Source organism: Physella acuta, unplaced genomic scaffold, assembly GCF_028476545.2.
Source record: "Physella acuta isolate Inbredline_101_S28 unplaced genomic scaffold, ASM2847654v3 ptg000095l, whole genome shotgun sequence".
NCBI lineage: Eukaryota > Metazoa > Mollusca > Gastropoda > Physidae > Physella > Physella acuta.
The window spans coordinates 112,603-136,837 of record NW_026731615.1 but is presented as its reverse complement, the minus strand read 5'-3'; the positions used below and the strand labels follow the sequence as shown (position 1 = coordinate 136,837).

The window sequence follows — 24,235 nt, the reverse complement described above, 5'->3', positions numbered from 1 at the left end:
CCAAGTTACCTGTACACCCAGTATCCCAACAAATCACACTGTGCAGTGGATGTCGCCCAACAATACAGCCCTGTTAACGTGTGATGCAGACCAATCTTGTCCCAACCACCCAAATTTTTCCGTGATGAATACACACGTTTCTCCCTACACAAGCACACTAACCGTACACAACTTGAGCATTCCGTTGAGAAACGAGATCAACCCGTTGTCCTGTTTATTTGACGACAATGATAGAGTAGACGCCTCCTGCATTCCCGAAGTATACAGTAAGACACAGTTTTAAGTTAAAGTTTAACTTTATCCATACTAGTGTACCCGTCCCCCTGTCGAAATATATAAGACGGGTTTCATCAATGCGTTACCAATCATATATTCTTAGACGCCTGACCTTGTTTTCTAAAAGTGAGTTATTTAAATGTAAACAATCCCTTTGCAGGTTTACCTACACTACCTTGAGTGTACGGTAATCACTCACTGAAATAATGAGGTAGAACACACTTCGGTGACCCCCCCATGTGTCAGGGACGTAGAGGGGTGCTCTCAGGAGCCCCTCCCCCCCGATTTCACTACCGCATAGGCGCCGCGTACGGCCCCTGGCTCCTTAAAACTAACAGACGCCATCGTGCCAAATAGCATCCAGTTAATAATGATGCAGATTGCGTCATTCACTAAAGTGACACAAATGAACAGGATTTTTTCTTTAACACGTAAAAAAATAGTGAGACGGATGCAATATGTTAGCATTACTAATGGTCTATTATTAGATGCTCGATATCAATTTCTGATTGAATTGTCTAAAAATAGATGCTAATTGCATCGTTCGCAAAGTGACGAAACTGTTTGGATTTTTTTACGGACAAAAAGAAACATCACAGTTAATAATCTAATCTTGGTTAATTTTTCTGATTATTAAAATAAAACGTATTACATGGCCCTCAGCGGCCTATGTGAGCTTTTGAAATTTTTGTTTGCAGCCAAATCGCACCCTACCAGGGCGCCAGAGGACACGCCTGATTAATGTAGTGAGCGCTTGTAATGCCCCATCCTATCCATTGTCTATCACACTGTTTAGACCAAACGTAGTCGCCATAGAGCTCACGGGAAAGACCAGGGCGCCAAATCGCATCCTGCCGGGGGGGGGGGGGGGCGCCCATGCAAAATTAAATCCCCCCTCTCAACACCACCCACCCACCCCCACCACCTCTCCCGCCCCAGAAACCTTCTCGGGAATTATTCATCCTTCCTAAATTTTTATGGCACCCGGTTAAACTGTGTAGAACCGCAATCGTCTTTTTTTAAAAATATACCGTATATAGGGAAAAATACCACCATCCCGTGGCGCCGCCCTTGCGAAATTAAAAATGTTTTTTTTACAGAACCCTTCCAGGTAGTGTTCTAATCAACTCCCCAAAGTTTGATATCGATCGGATAAATGGTGTGAAACTGCAATCGACGTTTATTTTTATATAGCGTATATTGAGAAAAAACAAATCGCGCCCTACCAGGGAGCCACCCCTGCGAATTCGAAATATTTTTTTGCGCAAAAGCCTCCACAGAAATATTCACAACAACTTCCCAAAGTTTCAAGGCGATGTGATAAGAGGTGTAGTAATGCATAAAAGTCAGACATACAGACAGACACACAAACATACATTGCTTTATATATATATATATATATATATATATATATATATATATATATATATATATATATATATATATATGTTACCGAGTCTATTTACTTGTAGTGCCAAATGTTACCGATTTCACTGCTGACAGCGCCAAATGTTACCGAGTGTATTTACTCGTGCTACCTTTGACCAGCACACAACATCGACCACAATATAGATACTCGGAAATGCAGGTTTACATTGATCTCTTTATTACATGAATCAATAGAAATGCTCCACATAACAATGCATCAATGTTCCACAAGAATACAATGAACCAACTGACCCCCACTGTCCTCACTAGTCCTCACATAACAGAATACACGTGTCCATCGTTCCTATTCTCACTTAACACAATACGTCTACACCGTTCAGCCTCCAACTTGGTACTGCCTCGTCTCCAATACGCAGCCTTATATTATATCCCTCGTATACGCAATACTTTCCAATCGTTGCATCAAATTATTAACTGCGCAGCGGCTTATCGTATCGCTTCCCAAGATACGCCGTGGCTTTGTGTTCTTATCAGTCCACCACCTGCACTATTGCGTCAGACTGTAATGCGTTCTTACAATAGTCTTTAGTTGACAGACTGTATTACGTTCTTATCGTCCCTAGTAACTACACTAGTTACATATATATATATATATATATATATATATATATATATATATATATATATATATATATATATATATACATATATTAATATATATGTTTAAAGTTTTCCTATTTTTTAACCACTTAGCTGATGTTATTTGAAGGATTAAAGACAATTTTTCTTTCATTGTTACCGTATAGAATGAGTTCAATAATAAAAAAATGAGGTAGACTATGATATTTTATATTTTATGTTTTTCAACCTAAAATCTTGACTATGGCCAGGGGTACCTGTGTTCACCAGCTGCAAAAACACTACATTAACTGACCTCAACACGGAGATAAACATCACTTGCATGGCAAAAGATCTGTATCCAAACAACAATACGTGTACATTTTACAAAGATATCAACTTCGTAAGAATACAGATATATGTTATTTAAAAGACATCCATCAAACCTTCAATACGTCCATCCTACTATCCATTCATTTATTCATCCATTCGTCCATCCGTTCATTCGATCATGCGTTTATTAGTTTATTTGTTCGTTCGTTCGTTCATTCGTTCATTCTTTCATTCGTTCATTCGTTCATTCGTTCATGCGTTCATGCGTTCATTCGTTCATTCGTTCATTCGTTCATTCGTTAATTCGTTCATTCGTTCATTCGTTCATTCGTTCATTCGTTCATTCGTTCATTCGTTCATTCGTTCATTCGTTCATTCGTTCATTCGTTCATTCGTTCATTCGTTCATTCGTTCATTCGTTCATTCGTTCATTCGTTCATTCGTTCATTCGTTCATTCGTTCATTCGTTCATTCGTTCATTCGTTCATTCGTTCATTCGTTCATTCGTTCATTCGTTCATTCGTTCATTCGTTCATTCGTTCATTCGTTCATTCGTTCATTCGTTTATTCATTCATTCATTCATTCATTCATTCATTCATTCATTCATTCATTCATTCATTCATTCATTCATTCATTCATTCATTCATTCATTCATTCATTCATTCATTCATTCATTCATTCATTCATTCATTCATTCATTCATTCATTCATTCATTCATTCATTCATTCATTCAGTCATTCATTCAGTCATTCAGTCATTGAATCATTCAGTCATTCAATCAATCAGTCAATTGATCATTCAGTCATTCAGTTATTCAGTCATTCAGTCATTCAATCATTCAGTCATTCAGTCATTAAGTCATTAAGTCATTCAGTCATTCAGTCATCCAGTCATTCAATCATTCAGTCATTCAGTCATTCAGTCATTCATTCATTCATTCATTCATTCATTCATTCATTCATTCATTCATTCATTCATTCATTCATTCATTCATTCATTCATTCATTCATTCATTCATTCATTCATTCATTCATTCATTCATTCATTCATTCATTCATTCATTCATTCATTCATTCATTCATTCATTCATTCATTCATTCATTCATTCATTCATTCATTCATTCATTCATTCATTCATTCATTCATTCATTCATTCATTCATTCATTCATTCATTCATTCATTCATTCATTCATTCATTCATTCATTCATTCATTCATTCATTCATTCATTCATTCATTCATTCATTCATTCATCCACACTTCACAAATCACAGTCGCAGCCCTACAGAGAAGTGACGACAATGCGAACATCACCTTTTGGCGATTATTTTCAAGCCACCTGTCAGCTGACCATCAACGTGACCAAACTGTCCAATGGGAACAACGACTTCTATCCAAGGATATCTGTATATAACCAGCCATCTGTCTCAAATGTTCCAACAACTATTCAAATAAGTAAGGAATACATTTTTAAATGCTTCTTCTTTGTCTTCCAATCGACGCTTAAAAATACCCTGTATGTGAAGATTTATTATATCACTGTTCATGAACAAATTACATATTAGGGTTCGTTTATAAATGACATTAGACTGTTTTCCCAAGGTTTTACCTCCCCCCTCCCTCTCCCGCAATGGTTACAAAAAGCCTGATATCTAGCGAGCATGACGTGACTCTTTATCAGTACTGGCCTTTTGTCCATGTCGGCCTTTTGTATGTCGGCCTTTTTCGTTTTACGCCTATATTTAATTATATTTCGACCTATAGTATCACTTATTGTATGGGATGGCGTGGTGTAACGGTAGAGCTAACCCGATCTTCTCGAGTTCGAATCGAGTTTTTTAAAAAATAATATATAGAACGTCTGAGTCTGATGGGTACCTAACTCACGTTTGGGAAAATAAAGGCGGCTGCGCATAGTGCTGACAACACCAACCTTTCATACACCGAGGTCACTGAAACAGGGGAACTCTACTTCACTTGCCCCACGGACCGTCAGGAAACTTCACTGTTTTAGTCTGTTGAATTACTTTATCATGTTCAAATGTTCAAATGTGAATTTTAACTGTAATTGTTTACGCCGTTCATTTTGCTTAAAGTATATCCTAATGAACTGAGTGCCTTAAAGATCGGTCGAGTGGTAGAACGAACGTTTACGAACCCTAAAGACAAAAGTTCGAATCCCGGCTAATCTGCCTGAATTCCCCATTAACTATCTGCCGAAGTTACAAGATCTGTAGATAAAATTCAACAATTTAACCAATCAAAATTTAGCTGAATATTTTTCTTTCTTAGGATCGCCAACCGCAAGACTGGGATCTGGGTGTAGCGATCTGATCTCCGGGCTCACAGGTTACATTGTCAAAGGGGGAGAAGCCAGCTGTACATGCGAGATCACAGACCCGGGTTATCCCCCTGGTAATGTGCAGTGGTTCACGGAACGGCTAACACCTGTTGGTGACGTCGACAAGGTGAAAGGAACAGCCACGTTAACAATAGACTTTAGTAAAGAAGGCGAGTTCTAAGTAACATAGAGCTAGGTTATACACACACATACACATATATATATATATATATATATATATATATATATATATATATATATATATATATATATATATATATATATATATATATATATATATACATATATATCTATATATATATATACATATATATATATATATATATATATATATATATATATATATATATATATATATATATATATATATATATATATAAAATGAAAATAAATATGCATCTCTCTTCCTATATCTCTCACTATATATTGATATCTTTAGATCTATATATTTATAAATCTATATACATAGATATTAGTATAGGTATAGATATAGATATAGATATTGACATAGATATAGATATTGATATAGATACAGGTACAGGTACAGTTACAGGTACAGGTACAGGAACAGGAACAGGAACAGGAACAGGTACAGGTACAGGTACAGGTATAGACACGGACACGGACACGGACACGGACACGGATACAGATACATCTATAGATATAGATATCTATCTTTATATATATATATATATATATATATATATATATATATATATATATATATATATATATATATATATATATATATATATATATAATGTGTATATATATTTGTTTATATATATATATATATATATATATATATATATATATATATATATATATATATATATATATATATATATATATATATATATATATATATATGCCCATATATAGTTTTGTATATATCTATCTGTATATTTGTTTATATGTATATAATATTTATTTTTATTTATGTTATGTATATAATTATAAATAAATTTATATATACTATAAAGGTTACATTCACATAGATATAAACTTTGATATTTTCTATTTTCAGACACGGAGCCAAAATATCTTTGTAAAATTTTCACAGTTCGCGAAAATTTTACTGCACAGAATTTGATACTACAGAAATATGGTGATTTTTTTTCTTTCGTTAAGTATTTTAAAATGTTGAACTATAGTCGTTTTAGCATTGTTTTATAATTGTAGTACTAGAAAAGAACACCGGATGTACACCTAAACCACTATATATATATATATATATATATATATATATATAGCCTTAGACAGGAATATTTCTTGTATTGGGGGTAAGAGTTAATAAGGTATTATCCAAAATCATATAAATTCTCCTTATCAGCCCCATGAACCGTCTGATCTTGCTCTAGAAAAATTAAATGGTAACAGATTATTATATTCATGTCTTACAGCCCGGCTAAAGGGGTAGTTAGTGAATCGATATTTGTAAATGAGAAAAAAATGAAAAACTTGGTCTAAATTATATAAAAGATTTAATTGCTCTTGTAAAAGATTTAAACTAAATTAGTTATACGTTATTTTAAACTAGATACATATTGCAGAGTTTCTGATTCGTGTTTTGTGACGAAAATTTAAATAAACAAACTGTTGAACATTGGGTCAATTTAAATATAATATTGACAGACCCTAAGAAAAATTAGCATTTTATAAAGTTACCTCCCTTACAAGTTCTCCGAATAAAGTCATAGTTTGTAAGTTTTAACGGGATTTCGAAGCTTTGCTAAAGAGTATACTTCTTTTTCTATTACCACCGGGGATCGGTATAGGAAAGTTCGATCGGTATTGTTGATGGGATAATCTTTTCATACGTGTTAGTTTATAAAAGGAGGTGGTCACTCGCGGTCATTTTTAGCCCTCGGCGAGATTGTAGAGTGAATCAACGAGGTCTGTGCAAATTATATACCCATTGCATTGTATTAATGCGTCTGAATGCTTTGCCCTAAATAGTATAAAGATCGTCTGTTTTATGTGTTAAAAATGTGAATTTTACACTTTTGCATTCTACTCTCTGGTAGTTTTTATAGCGTATAATGTTTTTAATCCACCCCCAGCTCCGCCGACATTGTTGTCGTCGACGTCAGACCTGGAGAAGTTCACAGTATCAGAGAACGGCAACGTCTACATCATCATACACATCTACAGCAACCCACGGCCGTTTACTTTTTCTTTAACCGTAGAAAAAAAATCAGCGAATTTCACCGTCGCTCAACAAAAATACACGACCTTGGTGACCTTCAAGTCCATATGGCAAGGTCAAGTTAATCTGGCCATATTGGACATAGGCCCAGACGATATGGGCACATATACCATGACAGTCGGTAATGGCCAATACCCAGATATGGTGTATCGTTTCATACTTGAAGGTATCTGTTGACGTTGTTTTATTCTAATTAAATTTTAAAGATACATGCTCAAAACCCCTTTTAAAATACACCAGTAAATTCTTCTTCATCTTCGTTCTTAATTTTTAGTGTTGGGAGGGATCGAGCCTTATTCGCCAGAGAGTATGAACTCTAGACTTTTTTTTTTCGAATTTATCAACCATGAGGTTTGCCGACTCGACCATTCTTCCACCACAATTAAGGATTACGTGTCAACTGGTTATGCGCCATTGAGGCCATTGACTCCGATTTCAGCCTGCTTTTTTTTTGGATTTGCTTCCATAGCCTTTATACAACCAAGAACAAACTGCAAGGCAGCAGTTGTTTGATTTTTGGAGTTGTCTCTCCTAGAAGAGTGGCTGTCCCCAGCTAACGAGCCTCACCAGTAAATAATAAATTCGATACTTAAATTATTTTTTAAACTCCAACCTTTAAAAATATTTTTCTCCTTTTTTTTCCCGACTTTCCTTTGATCAGAAGAGACAGACTACACACCTATAGCGATTGGTGTTGGCGTGTCTGTTGGTGTCCTCCTCATCGTTGCTGTCGTTGTCGCTGTCGTCTGTTACTTGAAGAGGAGGTCAGTGGGTAGGGCACCTAGAGCGTCAACGCCAGCCAAACCAAACGGGAACTACAGCAGTACGACGCCGAAGCAAACGGATGAGCATCAGTACGAGACTTTAACCTCACCCAACACGACACGTGAGTTGTTTTCTTTTATGTGTGGGTGTGAGTGAGTGCGGGAGAGTGCGGGGTATGTCTGTGTGAGTGTATGAGTGTATAAAGTGCGCGCATTTACGTGTGTGTGTGTTTGTATATTTAGGGATGCGTGTGTTTGGTGTGCGTTCATTTCTCATTGTGTGTATGTGTGTGTGTGTGTGGTAGGGTGAGGGATACTTTCTTCTTCTTCTTTGTTCTTAATTTTTAGTCTTGGGAGGGATCGAGTCTTATCTGCCAGAGGGTTTTGAACTCGAGACTTTTTTTCGAATTTATCAACCATTAGCTTTGCCGACTCGACCATGCTCCCAGCACAATTAAGGATTACGTGTCAACTGGTTATGCGCTATTGACGCCATTGACTCCGATTTCAGCCTGCTCATCTTTTTGGATTTGCTTCCATAGCCTTTGTCCTACCAAGAACAAACTACAAGGCAGCAGTTGTTTAATTTTGGAGTTGTCTCTCCTAGAAGAGTGGCTGTCCCCAGCTAACGAGCTTCATCTGCCCGAGGGTTCGAACTCGAGACTTTTCGGTTTAGCAACCATGATCTTTTACCGACTCGACCACGCCGACTCCCAAGTGAGGGATATAAATATTATCTTCAACAGGACTTACCTGCAGTTCATTTTTGCGTCTATTGCAATCATATCCTGGCCCAAATTTTTTTACGCGTGTGTGTGTAAGTGTGAGTGTGTGTATGAGTGTATATGTGCATGCATGTATGTGTAAGTATGTGTGTGTGGTGGGGTGGGAGGTACAAATATTATCTCCAACATGACTAATTAACACTTCATTTCTTTGCGTGTATTGTAATCATATTCGTATCCCGAACCCTACGCTAGTCCCTAATCTTGACCCTAGCCCTAACCCAAAGAGCAGTACAGATTGGAAATATACTTGAAACATTACGACATTATAATACTCTGGGGAATCATTACAGCACCCCCACACAACTCTGATGAGTACATCATCACGTTAAGGAAAGTATAAGCGGCTGGGCATAGTGCTAAAAACACTACACCTTCATATGCCAGAGTCACCGAAACAGGTTAACTCTACTTCACCTACCCAATGATGGATTGCCAGGCTCGAAAGGGCTCTTGTACTTTTTTTTTTTTTACTTTCAGAATACTAGACTTAAAACTAAAATTGTTTCTTCCCTAGATATCCAAATTCAGTCGGCCGCTACGCCACCAAAACAGAAGCCGGAGGTGAATCAAAAAGACCAAACACTGGTCAAAACATTGCACACCAAGGCTAAAGACAATGTACAAAAACCAACAACATCTGTGGTAGAGGTAGCAGAGTACGCCAACAGTAAAAGTATTGCGGCTGCAGATGGGGTAGAGGAGATTTACGAAAATTAGAGTTGTATGTCTGTGTGCTATAGGTGATCTCGTACAATGAAATATATATGAATAATAATAATAATAACACTGCCTTCATATATGAGGATTGTATACAGTAAAATGGGCCTTCTGTGCATAGAGGAGGAGCTATAACTGAGTGTAAGAGTAAAGGTTTGGGTTAGGGGAGGGTAAGGTGCAGTGGAGGGGTTAGTGAAAGGATGTGAATATATGTGAGATTGGCGTAGTATGGTAATGGTGAATACAAATGTTTAAAGAGATAATGGAATATGGGTGTACAATGGGATATAGTGGTACAATGGAGTGGGGTGGTAGAATTGAATATGGTGGTTAATGAAATATGGTGGTTTAATGGAATATCGTGGTACATTGGGATGTAGTGGTACAATGGAATATGGTGGTAAATTGTTATATGATGATACAATGGAATATGGTGGTGAATTGTTATATGATGATACAATGGAATATGGTGGTAAATTGTTATATGATGATACAATGGAATATGGTGGTGAATTGTTATATGATGATACAATGGAATATGGTGGTGAATTGTTATATGATGATACAATGGAATATGGTGGTAAAATGGAGTATGGTGGTAAAATTGAATATGATGGTAAAATGAAATATGATGGTACAATAGATATGATGGTACAATGGAATATGGTGGTTCAATTGAATATGGTGGTACACTTGGGTTTGGCCAAAATAATGTGAGGAGATTTTGTCCCAATCAAACAGTAGCAAAAAGAATATGTTCAATAGTAATAATTGTGACGAACAAGTTTAGTCAGCATCATACAGCGACAATGTGAACATAAAAATGTGACTATGTGACAATTTGATAATGTAAAAATGTAAAAATATGACAATATGTAAACATGTAAAAATATGACAATGTAAAAAATGTAAAAATGTGATTATATAAAGTGTGATACTGTAAAAGTGTAACAATGTTACACTGTGACATTTTGATAACGTGAAAATATGACAGTGTTATGTGATTATATGAAAGTGTGAAAATGTGACAATGTTATGTGATAATGTGACAATGTGAAAGTATGACAAAGGAAAATACATCACGACACCGCTGGTAAAACTAGACGTTTTGTCAAAGTGAACAAAATATGTCTTTTATGTGAACGAGTGAGTCAGACTTACTCATAGATCGATGTACTGCAAGTGATACACATTAATTTATTCTTAACCTTAATTTATTAATGTAAGTAATGTAACTATATAACCAGCGGACTACTGCTTTTTTAAATAATCCAAATTATTTTAGTTTGAACACTTTTATTAATGTATGTATCGTATGAGGTTAATCAATATATTTTTAATTAGTATTTTTTTTAAAACAATGAACTATTGCTAGTGTGATGATATCATAAAGTAAAGCTCTTCATTACAACAAAGCTCATTTACTCAGCTTTAATACATTCCGAGCATTTTATTGTTCTACTTGCCCATTAGTCTATACATTTAATAAGGAATGATTGAAGACAAGGGCGGGTTCGATTACGTTTCGAACCCTGGTTCCTCGGTGGTTTAGGAAAGTTAAAGCACATAACAAATTATATTTATGTTTTAACACACTGCGTATATTAAAGATCTAATAAACAACTTGTATTTTGTGTTGTTGTGTTTTTCTCTAACAAACTGCAGATTAAAATGAGCGAAAAGAAAAAAATAAACTACGACATTCCAGAGTCTCGTAAGTAATCGCTCTGATTTTAAGAGTGTGAGTTTAGATGAAAGCTGAGTGCTTTGTTATAAATTAATTAGTTATGCTGATTACTTTAACTCATTATAATGTTATCTCCTGATACAACATGTATCATTAAGACGTCCAATTAAAAAATTCCCAGCAATAATAAAACTTCATTTACAAAGCTTCTTTTCCCTAAATCATTCGAGTATTTAACTTGACGTCAGCATACCCCCCCCCCCCCCCCCCCCAACTCCTCCATAATCATTCACTCCACTGTGTGGTATTTAAGTAAAAGACATCACAAAATGTAATCTCCACACTCTATAAACTGATTACGTCAAGGTTTTATGTTTTGCGATAACTTCCATTTTCGCTGTCATTAATAAGGGCAATGCTGATGCTGATTTAATACCTGTGTTTTTTTTAAATAAAACAAGTTAATTAAAAAGTCTAGTGACATTAAAGCGCAATTTCCGTATTGTTACGGGCCAGTTGTAGGTTAGTTTAGAATAGGTTAGAATAGTCTAGAACTAGGGGAGAGAGCGTGTGTGAGTGGAGTTCACCCTACTGTGTAGTTACCCTTGTGTGTTTATGTCTTGTGGTCCCAAGGTCGAATGCGGGTATAAAAGGGCGAGTGAACGATTGTGGGGGGGGCAGTCAGCGAGTTAGTAGCGGTTAGGACGGAGCTGTTCTGGTACGCTTGAATGCATTGAGACGAATAAAAGTAGTGAAGTTGTACACGAAGTGTTGTCGTTGATTTGAAACGAACCCAGAACGTAACAACTGGTGGCCAGTATGAATCAAGTAGAAGCATAAACTTGATGCTGTCCTGTCGTTTGCCTGATGCTGTCCTGATGTTTGCCTGATGCTGTCCTGCCGTTGCCTGATGCTGTCCTGTCGTTTGCCTGATGCTGTCCTGTCGTTTGCCTGATGCTGTCCTGTCGTTTGCCTGATGCTGTCCTGTCGTTTGCCTGATGCTGTCCTGTCGTTTGCCTGATGCTGTCCTGTCGTTTGCCTGATGCTGTTCTGATGTTTGCCGGTTGCTGTCCTGATGTTTGCCGGTTGCTGTCCTGATGTTTGCTGGTTGCTGTCCTGACGTTTGCCGGTTGCTGTCCTGATGCTTGCCGGTTGCTGTCCTGACGTTTGCCAGTTGCTGTCCTGACGTTTGCCAGTTGCTGTCCTGACGTTTGCCAGTTGCTGTCCTGACGTTTGCCAGTTGCTGTCCTGACGTTTGCCGGTTGCTGTCCTGACGTTTGCCGGTTGCTGTCCTGACGTTTGCCGGTTGCTGTCCTGACGTTTGCCGGTTGCTGTCCTGACGTTTGCCGGTTGCTGTCCTGACGTTTGCCGGTTGCTGTCCTGACGTTTGCCGGTTGCTGTCCTGGTGTTTGCCGGTTGCTGTCCTGGTGTTTGCCGGTTGCTGTCCTGACGTTTGTTGGATGCTGTGGGGATGCCGTTAGCCCGACGCTATAGCTGTTTGACAGAGTATGTAACAACATCGACTGTGAGTTGCAAATTTTTGTGATGTAGAAGTAGGAGTAGGAGTCGTAAACCAGTGTAGCCATAGAGCGCAGGTTGACTCAAATTTTTTGTGATGTAGAATGGTTGAGATATAGGTAGGAGTCGTAAACAAGTGTAGCCATAGAGCGCACAGGGTAGACTCAAATTTTTGTGATGTAGAATGGTTGAGATATGAGTAGGAGTCGTAAACCAGTGTAGCCATAGAGCGCACAGGGTAGACTCAAATTTTTGTGATGTAGAATGGTTGAGATATGAGTAGGAGTCGTAAACCAGTGTAGCCATAGAGCGCACAGGGTAGACTCAAATTTTTGTGATGTAGAATGGTTGAGATATGAGTAGGAGTCGTAAACCAGTGTAGCCATAGAGCGCAGGTTGACTCAAATTTTTTTGTGAGGTAGAATGGTTGAGATATGAGTAGGAGTCGTAAACCAGTGTAGCCATAGAGCGCACAGGGTAGACTCAAATTTTTGTGATGTAGAATGGTTGAGATATGAGTAGGAGTCGTAAACCAGTGTAGCCATAGAGCGCAGGTTGACTCAAATTTTTTTGTGAGGTAGAATGGTTGAGATATGAGTAGGAGTCGTAAACCAGTGTAGCCATAGAGCGCACAGGGTAGACTCAAAAAAATTGTGGTCTGGAAAGTCTTAGATTCGGTACGATGCAACTGGGTGTGTATGATTTTTTTTTTGTTTGTTAGTTACACGGATGATTTGTGCTAGCTCGAAATTGTAGCAGTTCTGTATGTTGTCATTATGTATTTCATTGTATATACAATCTGTCATATACATTCTTCGGAATGTATATTTTTAACTTGTCTACTAGTGTATGTGTATGAAAGGCTTTGTGTTTTTTATTTGGCTAGGATTTGTTAGTCAGTATTTGTAGTTATTACTACAAATACTTAGGTGGGGGGTAGTGTTACGGGCCAGTTGTAGGTTAGTTTAGAATAGGTTAGAATAGTCTAGAACTAGGGGAGAGAGCGTGTGTGAGTGGAGTTCACCCTACTGTGTAGTTACCCTTGTGTGTTTATGTCTTGTGGTCCCAAGGTCGAATGCGGGTATAAAAGGGCGAGTGAACGATTGTGGGGGGGGGGGGGGGGGGGGGGGGGGCAGTCAGCGAGTTAGTAGCGGTTAGGACGGAGCTGTTCTGGTACGCTTGAATGCATTGAGACGAATAAAAGTAGTGAAGTTGTACACGAAGTGTTGTCGTTGATTTGAAATGAGCCCCAGAACGTAACACGTATATTATCTAAAAATAGCTCTGTCGTAGCGTAAATCAAGAGCAAGGTTAGTAAAACCAATGGTTAGTTATTAAAACGTTTTTTTATTAATTTTTTTTCAGTATTTTACATGTTTTATTTACAATAGAGTTACATGACTAAAAACCATTGCGCGCCTACTGAACGTGATGACGCAGCCATTGAACGTGATGGCGCAGCTATTGAACGTGATGACGCGTGTGGTGTGGTTGGATAAATATGCCTACTAATTCGGTCCAAATTTTAATTAATTAAAAAAATATTTTGTGACCGAACGAAAGGATATTTTTGAAAACTGTCTTCGGCAATATTGTTCTAAATTATGGCAGGAATCGATTGGTTCATGTTTCAAGTCGCTAAGTGGTCTAGTTGCCGAGATATGGGCCAAAAACAGTTTTTTGGGAGGTTTTTTGGCTTTTCCGGGAAATCCATGAAAGAAACCCGTAATTTATGGCCTATGTTCATCCTCGTAACTTGCTTAACATAATTGCTTTTGGAACTGGTCATCGATATTGCTTCGTTGAGGAGGAGATACGACTTAAAGCTGCGGACACACATCCATCCATCCATTCATACATCCAGAAATGACGGGTTAATAAACGCAATTCTCCAGAATGGAAATTGCGCTAAAAAAATGAATGTCAGATTACTTGCACGAAATTATAAATCTACAATGGCTAAAAATAAGTTAGTAAGATAACTTTTGTATCCGTAGCCTATTTCAATGTTTACAAATAAAAGTTATACGCGTAGCTCTCCTAAGACAGGGGTCGGCAACCTTTTGAAGCGGAAGAGCCAAAAGTTACAATTTTCAATTTCCCTGGTTTTAAAGAGCCACTAGCATTTTTTTTATTTCAAATATTTTATTTTTTTATTAAGATTATTAGTATTTGTTCAAGGAGCAGGAGAGCCGCATCTTGATATCAAAAGAGCCGCATGCGGCTCGCGAGCCGCAGGTTGCCGACCCCTGTCCTAAGATATTGATGGAACGGCGTGGCCTAGTGGTAAATCGCTAAACTGCTGACCCGAAAGTCTTGAATTCGAATCAGGGTTCGTCAATATAACTTTCCTGAGTCCACCCAGCTCTGATGGGTACCTAAGGAAAAGTAAAGGCGGCTGGGCATATGGCTGACCAAACTTATGAACTCTACTTTATCTGCCCACTGGATCGCTAGGTCTAAACAGGAATCTTTACTTATACAAAATCAGTCATGGAGAAAGATATTCACTTATACTGGCGGCATACACATGCAATAATCATATTTTATCCCCCCCCCCCCCCCCCCCCGCCCCTCCAACTATCAGACATTTTATTTTTCAGTCTGTGTTTGGCATTGTAATTAACGTCATATCGACCATTAATTGTTGGGATTGCAATTACCGTAATGATGGCCATTAATCAGACAGACGTGTTGTTTAGTGCCCCACCTTATCGCTATTGGAGTTGTAAAAAACTTGCGTTTGTTTTTAGGCCTCGATTAGCTTCTGGGTCTTATAATAAAAGGTTGCATGGGTCTGTATGTGTGTGGGGTGGGGATTAAACTGAAAATGATATGGAGTGGAGTTTAGATGGTGGTTGGTTTGTGAGTTGTAGTGTGGGTGGGAATGCGAGAATGTGGGTGTGGGTGGGAATGTGGGTGGCAGTGTGGGTGTGGGTGGTGGTATGAGTGGTGGTGTGGGTGGTGGTGTGGTTGGGATTGGGAGTGTGATGGGGGTGGTGTGGGTGTGGGTGCTGTTGTGTGAGTGTGGGTGCTGGTGTGTGAGTGTAGGTGATGGTGTGGGTTGGAGTGTGGGTGCTGCTGCTGGTGTGGGTGGGAGTGTGGTTGGTGGTGTTATCGGGTGTTCGATCTGGAGGGTGGAGTGTGTATGGGTGGTGGTGTGGTTTGGAGTGGAGCTGCAGGTCTTGGTGGGTGTAGGTGTTGGTGTGGTGGGGTTTATGTTAATAGTATGAATATTTTGCAAGCCAGTGTCTTTAAATGCCACCAGTCTTTATATCGCAATAGCCAGAATATCATCAGTCTTTAAATACCATGTAGCAAAATGCCATTAGTTTTTTCATACCATAAGAGACAAAAAAAACTGCTAGAGTCTAGTCTTCATACACCAAAACAAAAAAATGTTCCAGTTTTCTGAAAACAAATCAGCTTTTGTAAAACAAAAATTCCAGTCAAATTATAAAATAGAAATTACTGCACAACAACTAGAAAACATTAACACAAAAATATAAAACAAAAGAATCTCAAAACAGTATCGCTAATGGACCATATGTTCACGTATAAACATACAGAAGATAAACTTTTATTCAAGGACGGAGTGGTCGGGTGATAGAGCACGCGACAGCTTGTATGAAAGTCTCAAGTTCAAATCCCGAATAAGCACCCGGTCAACGTACAAAAAAGCGGCAGCGCTACGTATTGATAACAGCATCCACCGCATGTCAACCCCACCACATCCGCGATTTGCACTTACAAGAAAAAATAATGATTTAATAAAACTAGACACATTTTGAAAACTCCCAAACATTTTCAATGGCCTTGATATTTTATTATACTTCCTGTTGTAATTTCTATAGTTAAAAAAACAATTTAATTAAAAAAAAGGTTGAATCAATACTATACAAAGATAACGAAATTCCGCTCACCCAACAGTTAACTTTACGCCACAATTTAGCAAGCTTTTAGCTAAAAAAAAAAGCAATGAATTTTTTTTTAAAGTTTCAAATAATACTATTCAAAGATTATACAATTCCGATTCACCCTTCCCTCCCCACAATTAACCTGCTGATGGGTGTCAATAGTTTGGTTAATATTGACTTAACGCTACAATTTAGCCAGCTTTTAGCCGTCCGTTTTTGTGTGTTGACATCTGATAACAACCGCCTGAGTATGGCACTACATGACACCGACCTCAAGCAGATCAATACTTTCAATCACCTTCAACGTATCGATCAATGATACAATTACATTCACACGAAAACGGGTTACGAGTAATTCGTTCACTTCCCATGAAATGGTGCTCAGCAACGTATTTTGTTTTAATTATTGCATCGTTCGTTTGGTGTTTGAAACAGTTCGTAAAAGTTTAATTATGGAAGCCAGTTCAGTAATAAATCTACTTACAAACTAGTTAAAAAGCTGTTAGTTATGATCATAATCTTTCGCCGTTGAGTAACAATACTTAAACGTCACTGTTACTGCTTGTAAGTTATTGATACAGTGTGCTCTAGTTTAACTGTTAGTATGGTGTTGATATAATTTATTCCAACTTTACTGCTAGTATGTTTACTTATTTATTACTTATTTATTTACTGAGATTTTACAGCAGTTAAGTGTTAATTTAAGTATATGTAGTTTTACTGCTAAAAAGTTGTTAAAATAATTAACTTCAATTTTAATATAAGTTTTTTTTTTTTAATTAACTCTAATTTTACTGCTAGTAAGTTATTTTAACTCTAATTTTATTGCTATTATGTTATTATTCTATTTCGCGTTAGTTTGTTTACGCAGTTATTTTATGATTATAATAGTACAACTCTAAATAAATGAAATAAACACTTTGCGATTTTATACTTATACTTAACTGTACCTTTTTTTTGCAAGTTGGTTTTGGCCGCTGGTTGAGGAGTTATTAACTAAGTTTAGATCTTATGAAAATTTCTATATAGAGACATTTGATTTTCTCACATTCAGCTTTAACATTAATAAGCGCCATTTATTTTTCCGTCATCTTTAACATTAATGAGCGCCCTGAACTAGGTTCAGCATCAGCTTAAACATTAATAAGCGCAATGAAAAGGTTTTCCCGTCAGCTTTAACATTAATGAACGCCTTGAATTATGCTCATCATCAACTTAATCTTTAATGAACGCACTGAATTAGGTTCACCATCACCTTAACCTTTAATGCACGCCTTGACCTGAATCTGTTTCACCATCAGCTTAATCTTTAACGAACGCCTTGAATCCGGTTAACCATGGAGGTGATGGAGATCCTAACCTACCCGCTGAACCTCCTCAACTTCTGCGGGTGTCTCGTCCCTCTCACCTCCGAGATGACGCACCTCGGTGACGTCAGACTACCACCCAGACGCGGCCGCACCCGGAACATCATCATGACGTCATACCGCATCTTCCTGGCGCTCTTGCACACCGCCAACTTCCTCCGGTGCGCCGCCTTCGAGGTGTATTTCCTCCAGCACTTCAGCAGCAGGCTAGCCTTCTACTTCCAGTGGAACCTGCTCGTCATCTTCGGCATTCTCGTCTACGTCTTGGAGTCCATCCTATGCCGGATCTATCTCAAACCCGTTCTCACCGGGTTAAAAAACTACGGAACTATTTTCGGGTATAAAAATAACCTACACCGTACGAATAAATTTATCCGTATCGTGTCGTATATTTCGCTGTTCGGTGTGTTTATTTTAACTGTGGTTACGAATTCTGTTCATATGTTTTGGACTCATGACGAAAAGCCGTTTTTTATCTACCCATTCCACGATAAGGAAGGTTTAGAGTTCTTTGTTGGTGGGTACCTTGTGACTGCTATCACGCCATTTTCCTACCTGACGATTTGTGGGTTTTTTATTCTGTACTCTGTGATTGTGGAGATTGTGTGCAATGAGTTTGTTGGGTCACGTGATGAGATGGACCACGCCCTCAATACACTGGAGTCGATAGAAGATACGGAGGCAGCTTTTCTTAGGGCGAGGTATGAGTCTGTATTGTTGGTCTATTCCTATCTGATGTATTGGTATGTGCACAGAGTTTCTTCCAGGCATCTCTTCGGGGGCCGGGGAGGGGGGGTGGGGGTAGGGGCAGGGCCCCCAAGAAGTAAATCTACCGTCCCCCCCCCCCCCCCCCGAACGAGTAGGAATTTATATAGTAAACATACAGTTTTACTAGAGTCCGCCCCACCGAAAAATGTAGACCGCCCCAAAAAATATCAAGTGCCCCCCCCCCCCGGAAAAAAAGTCTGAAAGAAACACTGTATGTGTATTCCATTCTGATTTGCTTTTCTTTGTATCTAATTTGATTTTTTTCTTTGTATATCAATCTGATTTGTTTTCCTTTGTATACCAATTTGATTTGTTGGCCTGTTTCCCATCTGATTCAAGCAGCGACAAACGATAAAGTATAAACATATGTTGATATGCTCTTCCAGTCTAATTGGTTGCCCATAAAAAGGGCTATAGTATTACTTAACAACAGCCATAATCAGTGGCGTAGCGAGGTCGGGTGTCACCCGGTGCGGCACTTAATGGTGTCACCCCCTCAGAGGTGTAGCGACTCTACCCAGGGACAAACTTTCAATTTTCGATTTGCACCCCCCCTCGAACTTTCGATTTGCCCCCCCCCCCCCCTCTCAAACTTTCGATTTGCACCCCCCCTCAAATTTTCTCTATATATTTTACTATTTTTTGCCTTGGTGTCACCCCCCCCCCCCCCTAAATGGTGTCAACCGGTGATTCCGCACCCCCGCCCCCACACCCCTCGAACTTTCGATTTGCCCCCCCCCCTCTCAAACTTTCGATTTGCACCCCCCCCCTCAAATTTTTCTCTATATATTTTACAATTTTTTGCCTTGGTGTCACCCCCACCCCCCTAAATGGTGTCAACCGGTGCGGTCCGCACCCCCACCCCACCCCCCTCACTACGCCTCTGGCCATAATAAGTCTTAGTAGATACATTGCAATTAAAGAAATGTGTAAATATATAGTCGGGAAAAAAAAGGATGATACAATAAAATAACTGCTTTGATTTGTGAAAAAGAATAGTTTGTTTAGATTTTTAACTTACTTGAAGACAGTGATATGCTAATATGCAAGGTAATATCGATACTGTAGTTGTTACTGTTTTTCTTCTATTTAAAATACAGATCAAGTTGTTTAGCTACATTGCAACAATGATGATTTTTTGGTAGTGCTACTTTATTCTTAGATACAATTACCTGGTACTTTAACTTAATGCATGGCTACCTTTTTTAAAGATACTTTGTCAGAGATAATTTTAAAAGAGATAATTTTTCTGGAATTTTTTTCCTAGGAATTAATTTATCCAGATATATTTTGGTGTATTTTTCATAGAGAAATTTTGAACTAGAGATATTTTATCATAGAGCTTTTATGTAAAAGTGATTTTTGGTTATATAATTATTTTCGTTTAAAAAAAATTCCTATGATATCAACGAGCCTTTACATTTTTTAATTGCATGGCCCAAATATAAAACGCATTAATGTTTCTAAAGCTAAATTACATGCATAAATCTGTAGCCACATGGTACCACCAAACGGAAAAGATCCTAACGTTTTATCCTCCCCTCCCCAAGCGAGCGCCATCACAGTCTGTGTGAGATAGTCACCAACCTCAGCAACCTTACCCGTATCTTCGTGGCCGAGTCTCTCATCGCCAGCATCAGCGTCGTGTTCTTCGCCATCTACGCCCTCAGCAGTGGCCAGATGTCGCAGACCCAGGTCGTCAATGAGACGGTGGTTGTAGTCCTCAACACCTTCCTCATCCTGTACCTGTGTTTCCGGTGGGGCAGACTTCCGGCTGCGGTAAGGTGTTCGTGTGAAGGGTGTGTGTGTGGGGGGGGGGGGGGTGGGGTGTTATTGTGAAGCTAGTAGTTGGATTGTTAGGTTTGTTGAATGGTGGATTGTATGAGTGGATTTCATCAATAGAGGATCTTTCTTTCTTCTTAATCCCGTTCGTGCCTAAGACACATGGGGCAGATGAAGTAGAGTTCATCTGATTTATTGACCTCGGCGTATGAAGGGATAGCGTGGTCAGCACTATGCCCAGCCGCCTTTGTTTCCCTAACATGAGTTAGGGGCCCATAAGAGCTAGGTGTATAGATGGATGTTCCACTGATTTCATGTATTTCATGGGTAGAGGATAAGGGCGGATTATTTGGGTGGATTGAGTGGATTGTTTGTGTGGATAACAGCGGTAAAGTGTATGGCGGTGTGCATAGTCCATTGTTAGGATATATTGTGTTGGTGGATCGTAGGATTTTATTTTATTACTGGCTTGTTTTGGTGGTTTGTACTGCTGATTAATGGATGGGTCCCATGAGTGGATTGTTTAATGTATCACATAGTTTATGGTTGCATGCTTGGGTTGTTAATGTGAGTGGAAGAAGGGTGGGAATGTGGGGAGGGTTTGTTTAGGTGGATAGTGTAAGAGCGTTGAGAGGATAGATGTTTGTGTGGGCTTAATAGGTAGAGTGTCAGGAGGATTATTTAAAAATAGTATCTGGATTGAATGGCTGTATTTTAAAAAAAAATATTATCTTTTATATATTAATTATGTAAAATTCTGATTAGCTAAGAAATGCGTTGAACCATTAATTATTCCTCTACCCAGGCAGCTTCTATTACTCAAGTTTTGAAGTCCAGAAACCTGTACAGTAAACCTTCGGAATTCCTGCACAAGGTTTGTACAATGTTTACCGTAAACCCTGCGAATAGTTGGGTCTGGCCACAATATTCCCTGTAGAGACACAGACTCTCACCTGGGATGACGAGATTGTAGGGGGAAGTGAAGACGAGAAAAGTTGACGAGAAATACGCAATACAAAAATATACAGACATTAGTGGATTTTCAGATCAGAACTGTATGCTTTTGTATCCCGAGACTCAATTTGAAAGGTTTCGACTACCCCGTCGCCATGTTTTTTATTTTTCTTCTCTGAATCGGAAGATGCGAAGTATTATTCTCTCAGCAATGTAAACAGAAATATGGCGTTGAAATATCACTTTCTGTTTACATTGCTATTTCAGTTACAACGCCTGCTCCCACCCCTCACAATTATTCTCTCAGCATAACGAAGATATGCAATCCGAGCCAATAAACAAATATAATGTATATCTCTATTTTAATATATATATATATATATATATATATATATATATATATATATATATATATATATATATATATATATATATATATATATATAACGTACAGTGTAAAACCTGATTATACAGAGAAAAAAAATGTGTTAGTAAGTAGGCCCTATCCTTTTTCTGCTACCATCGCGTATTCAAAATTTTAAATGGCTTAAGATGTTTGGGGTTTCAAATAAAAATAAATTGTAAAACAATTGATATTTTTACAAAGAATTCAAAGAAACAATATCGCCTTGATGCACAAGCCGAATAGACCTACAGACGAAAAGTAGACGAAGAAATAAATGCGTAAAACTAGATACAAAGATACTATCAAAATAGTGCACATAGATCTTCTTCTTCTTCTTCGTTCTTAATTATTAGTGTTGAAGGGGATCGAGATTTATCTGCCAGTGGGTTTGAACTCGAGTCTTTGTTCGAATTTATTAACCATGAGCTTATTGCCGACTCGACCACGCCTCCAACACAATTAAGCGCTACGTGTCAACTGGTTATGCGCCAATGAGGCCATTGACTCCGATTTCAGCCTGCTTTTCTTTTTTGGATTTGCTTCCACAGCCTTTGTCCAACCAAGAACAAACTACAAGGCAGCAGTTGTTTAATTTTGGAGTTGTCTCTCCTAGAAGAGTGGCTGTCCCCAGCTAACGAGCCTCATCTGCCCGAGGGTTCGAACTCGAGACTTTTCGGTTTAGCAACAATGAGCTTTACCGACTCGACCACGCCGACCCCGCACAGAGATCAACAATGCAGATTTGCAGGGAGAAATATCTTAACCCAGACGCATTATGTCAGAGACTTTTTGCACACATGAAAAAGAAACGTGCATTTTTACTAAGCATTGAACAGGAAAAAACATTAGCTAGTGTGTCACGTAGGTTTTTATTCAAATACATACTTACATAAGCCCACACACGTTAAAACACACACACACACTAACCAAAACACTCACACACATACACACCGATGAACACAACACAAAACCCTGACACAAAACAATAACATTATCACACACACACTCACCAATACACACACAGCAGTAAACTTTCACACACACACACACACACACACACACGTGCACATCCCTCATACGTACAGTGGCTGAATCCCCCTGATCACGTGACCCTCCCCTCCACAGGTGCACCTGTTTATGAGTGAGTGCTCCATGACCAAGACGGGCATTGACGTGTTTGGTGTCTTCACCATAGACTGCAGTGTGGCACTCATGGTGAGTACATTTATACATAGGTATTAAGAATTCCAACAATAGACTCTACCTTCAATAGGCGTGTTCGGTTGTTAGTACTATTGTAATCTCATGTTTAGTGTTATGGTTAGATATTAGGGTTAGGACTTTGGATTTGCTTTAGGTTTGGGATAGGGATAAGGTTAGCATGGACATTAGCAAAACATTTGTAGTGAGGTAACTACCAGTAAATATTAATTAGTTAACTGCCAGTCAAAAACGTATCATGCTTTTTGCTTTTGTTTTAAATATTAGATATTAGAAACTAAATTGTTTTTAAAGCTAACGAATAAAACATGCTTTTAAAAACATGTTAGCAGTGGCGTAGGCAGGGGGGGGGGGGGGTTTAGGGGGGTCATAACCCCCCATAGAACCCTCGGTATATATATAAAGTAAAAGGGGGTGCAAATCGAAAGTTTGAGGGGGGGGTGCAAATCAAAAGTCTGAGGGGGGGGGGGGGGGGGGGAGGTGCAAATCGAAAGCTTGTCCCCGGGTAAAAATTGGACCCCCCCCCCCTTGAGACGATCCTGGCTACGCCACTGCATGTTAGTATTTACTTCTTTACTAGGTCGGTCTAATCGAGCGTTGAACGTTTACTCTGACAGGTGTTTGGTACAATAGTAACATACGGGGTGGTGGTCCTACAGCTACAGCTACAGCAGTCCCCGTCACAGCCATGCAGCTGTGGTAACTCAACGCTCTGAGCAGCTGGACGAGACAGTACATGAGACAGTCTTTAAGACACTCGATAAGTCAGTCTTGAGAAGATGGATAAGTCAGGAGCTGGAGGAGACAGTACAGAAGACAGTTTTAAGACACTCGATAAGACAGTCTTGAGACAATGGATAAGTCAGGAGCTGGAGGAGACAATGCAGAAGACAGTCTTTAAGACACTTCATAAGACAGTCATACAGGCAATGTATAACTTATGTTTAGGAAACTTCATAAGACAGTCATACAGAAATTGGATAACTCCGGATTAGGACACAGCATAAGACTGTCCAAAAAATTATTATTAGGACAATCTATACACTAACACGGGGACAGCGTGGTCGAATGGTAGAGCGTTCAACTGATAATACTAAGATTACGAGTTCGGATCGAGGGCTCGAGATCTCAGGATGTCTTTGAGTCCATCCAGTTCT

General features: G+C 38.7%; 1 protein-coding gene across 1 annotated transcript; it reads left to right on the top strand.

Moving 5' to 3' along the window:
* Positions 1–3,919: 3,919 nt before the first annotated feature.
* On the top strand, positions 3,920–9,458 carry LOC131929741 (uncharacterized). The gene is made up of 6 exons (XM_059286092.1): positions 3,920–4,073; positions 4,911–5,129; positions 6,008–6,088; positions 7,044–7,355; positions 7,851–8,075; positions 9,256–9,458. Exons 1-6 carry the CDS (start codon positions 3,920–3,922, stop codon positions 9,456–9,458), a joined length of 1,194 nt encoding a protein of 397 aa, XP_059142075.1.
* The last annotated feature ends 14,777 nt before the right edge of the window (positions 9,459–24,235 follow it).